General features: G+C 37.9%; 1 protein-coding gene across 2 annotated transcripts; it reads right to left on the reverse strand.

Moving 5' to 3' along the window:
• Positions 1 to 2,389: 2,389 nt before the first annotated feature.
• On the reverse strand, positions 2,390 to 3,207 carry LOC104956007 (transcription factor HES-4-B-like). 2 transcript variants are annotated; one of them, XM_010783432.1, is made up of 2 exons: positions 3,042 to 3,207; positions 2,390 to 2,919 (listed from the first exon to the last, which is right to left on the reverse strand). In XM_010783432.1, exons 1-2 carry the CDS (start codon positions 3,162 to 3,164, stop codon positions 2,596 to 2,598), a joined length of 447 nt encoding a protein of 148 aa, XP_010781734.1. In that variant the 5' UTR covers positions 3,165 to 3,207; the 3' UTR covers positions 2,390 to 2,595. The 2 variants fall into 2 exon arrangements, with proteins under 2 accessions (XP_010781734.1, XP_010781733.1); XM_010783431.1 differs by having other exon boundaries at positions 2,390 to 2,928; positions 3,042 to 3,202.
• Positions 3,208 to 3,590: the final 383 nt, after the last annotated feature.

Genomic DNA, 3,590 nt, shown 5'->3' on the forward strand with positions numbered 1-3,590 from the left:
GGCAATGGTTAGATCCCAGGGGAACAGGTGGAGGACTCACAGAGCTCTGTGTGAATCTGGGAAAGTGGTGACCCTGTAGAGAGCAGATCTGCTGCCTGATGCTGGGATCAATTACTTTGACTGAGCACACGCTCATCATCTCATCACATGTGGAGGTTGAAGCAGCTGTTTCCTGAAGTGTGCCAAATCCCTTTAGAGAATAATCTGCTGCTTGTGGGGTTAAGGATGATAATCATGCTAAACTGTGATCTCTTGAGTTTTCCCACACAATCTCTATTTACAAAAGAAAATTAAGCCGTACTGTATATCCACATCGACATTTCGATTATCCACTTTTAACATTTGATCATTAAATCATTCCCTATATTTATATTCAATTTTTTTACACTGTACAATTCAAATAATGATCACAATATGTCAAACAAGCTTTATTAGGGCGTTTGCAGATATCTCACATTGTATGTCATTCAACATTTTTTAAATCCTGTATTGTTTATATAAATTATATATTGAGGTAATAATTGATACTTGGATGTGGTCATATGTTGTCTGCAAAGACTGACCTGTGTCGTCTCAAAAATGTAAAATGTTCTGTTTCCCAGTGACTATTGTAACCCAGAAAACACATAGTTATATCGCAATTCCCCATAATTATGTAGTCTTACAATTAAACTAACTGACTTAACTAATGTGCACAACAGCATTGCCAGCCATTTTTTTTTATCATGGTAGAAAAACTTAAAAACATTAATCTATGATATTTAACTCATTAGGCTCACTAACAGAACCGTATTAGTGCAAAGGCTTTGCCAAGCAGTATTTATCATGTTGTAAAAGTTAACATAGATATTAATCTATGAAATTAAACACATTAGGAATTTAGCATTTCTGGGAGCCAGGGTGTCTTTAATCTCTTCCTATCGGGCACAGATCTTTTGTCCCACAGGGCTCTGTGAGTGAGGTTCCTCTGGTTTCCCACACTCTGTCCTTTCACTGGAGGAACAATAGAAGTGTGCCTCATTATGCATCACTTTAAATACAATGTCTAATCTCTATAAAGTGGGTACGTTTTTGTGTTAACCTTATACTTTTAAACATCAGCTTTTAAGAGTTATAGCCAAATTGTCTTGCTTTAAAAAATATTTTTGAATGTGCTTTGTCTTTTTTATTTTAATAAGATTAGAATTAGATTACTTGATAAATCCCTTTATTGCAAATACAGTAAGTGACCTCATTTCACGAGAAGTCTGAATAAAATAACTTAAAATGTAGTGCATATAGATTATCAGTAAACTGCTACAGTAAGTGAAGCCGCATCATGATGGTGCAGTGTATACCACTGTTGCTCATAGGAGGATCCTAGCTTTGAACCTGCTGGAGCTTTTATGTGGCACGTTTGATTATCCTCCTTTTACCTGTGTGAGTGATAAGACTTCCTCCCACATCTTAAAGACATGCAAGTTAGGTTAACAGGCGTCTCCAAATTACCGTTACGCAAACATAACGCACCCCAGCAACCTCTAGGATAGAAGAAACATTCTACTCATCATAGTGAGGGCAGGTGAAAGGAAAATAACTCTAAAGAGCAACATATTGAACTGGAGTTGTTTGTTTATTCAACAAGGCACAATGAGCAACATAAAACATGACAGCTTATACGAGAGGTGATGATACATCACAACAACAACTTGTACATTTCTACAATACACCATACTCACTGAGAGTAGAGGAATAACTGTCTTTATAAAAGACACACGAATACTTGACAGGAAAACATTCCCTGTTTGTTAACAAAGAAAATGTAGTAAAATCTAACCTTACAACAGGTCACATTCTTCTTAATAATCAATGATCAAATGTAAATGATATTGTCACAAAATATTGTGAAAATGGAACATTAACCAAAACTTTTAATTGTAGAAGGATGAACATATTGCTCTTGAAACAGAACATTTTTCGATAATCACAGAAAGTGAGGTAAATTCCATCATGACAACTCATCCATAAGAATGACAATAAATAGATTTGATCAATTCAAAAATCCTCAATACCAATGAAGGGGTCAAAAATATCTCCATGTACTAAGTTTTACAACACACATGACATAAAGGTATCACAGGAAAAGTGTTACATTAAGCAAACCTTTAAAAAAAAAGAAACATTTGGATCTTTTAACAGATCACTTCTTAGTTATTCTTCTTAGTTAAATTCAATGACAATGTGTCCATAAAACAGGACACTACATTTGTTGATCATTATGATCAATAACAAAACAAAGGATACTAAATTCCTCATTGATCTATGCCACCAATACATGAAGTACAGTGAGACATAATAATAATAATTGCAGATGCAATCAGATTTGGTTCATGCAACATGCACGAGAATGTTCTCTTTCTTAAATTGAAAGATATAGTTACTGTCATTTCCTCAGGAAATGTCATCTTGCATAACGAAAACCAACAAAACCAACCTTCTGTACAAACAAAAGAACAAGTTCTTAGTATTTCAGAATTCAGAATAATTCACTTAGAGTAATCTTTGAACAATATGGTCATCTCAGTTTGTCTGGTAGTAACTCCAGTCTGTAGGGCTCTACCACGGCCTCCAGGGGGCGCTGTTGACTGCACTCTTCTCTTTGGTGATGCTGGTCTGGATTGTGGAGCTCAGCAGAGAGAAGTCAGCCCCTCTCAGGTTCTTATCAGAGGAACACTGCATCTGGTTGACATGGTTCAGCAGTCTTCTCTGCTTTTCATTCTGCTGCTGCAGTCGTCTCAGGACACAAACTGTCATCTCCAGGATGTCTGCTTTCTCCAGCTTGGAGTCTGGCTGCTGTTTGAGGAACTCTGGACCCAGGAGAGACTTGATCTGCTCAATGCTGCTGTTGATTCGCTCTCTGCGTAACTTCTCCACCAGAGGCTTTCTGAGCTGCAGAAAGAAAAAGAAAGTCATTAATAATCTTATTCTGGAGCTTAGATTTGACATGAACAAAGACAACATCTGAAGGACAATATTGAAATCTTGTTGAATCTTGAATTTACCTTGTGGGTCAGAGTGTGAGGCTCCTGAGAGTTGGTCATTGCTGCAGTGATTGTAGGTGCCATGTCTTGATCTCTGTGCTGTAGAGGTCTCTGTAGAGAGAATCTGATCTCTGCTGGCTTCATCCCTCCTATTTATAGTCCCACATCTCCATATGAATGTGTGGGTCTGGGTCTGACTGCACTTTCTCACAGTCTCAGCCAATCAGAAAGCACTGTTTGGCAATAAGGAGTGCAGCAACTCAATAGTCTTATTGCCCCAAGGGACAAATCCCAGGGGAACAGGGTGGGGGACTGGGGGGGTGATGGAGAGAGACTCACTGAGCTCTGTGTGAATCTGGGAAAGTGGTGACCCTGTAGAGAGCAGATCTGCTGCCTGATGCTGGGATCAATGACTTTCACTGAACACACGCTCATCATCTCATCACACTCATAAGGGGAAACTATTTACTGTGTATATTTAAATTCGAGCTGGGATGAGCTAAAGTGTAAAAGCTAAGCGATATTTCATATTGGTCAATTCATTCACGGAAAAAAATAATATTTAACTGT

Source organism: Notothenia coriiceps, unplaced genomic scaffold (assembly GCF_000735185.1).
Source record: "Notothenia coriiceps isolate Sejong01 unplaced genomic scaffold, NC01 NC01_scaffold00025107, whole genome shotgun sequence".
NCBI lineage: Eukaryota > Metazoa > Chordata > Actinopteri > Perciformes > Nototheniidae > Notothenia > Notothenia coriiceps.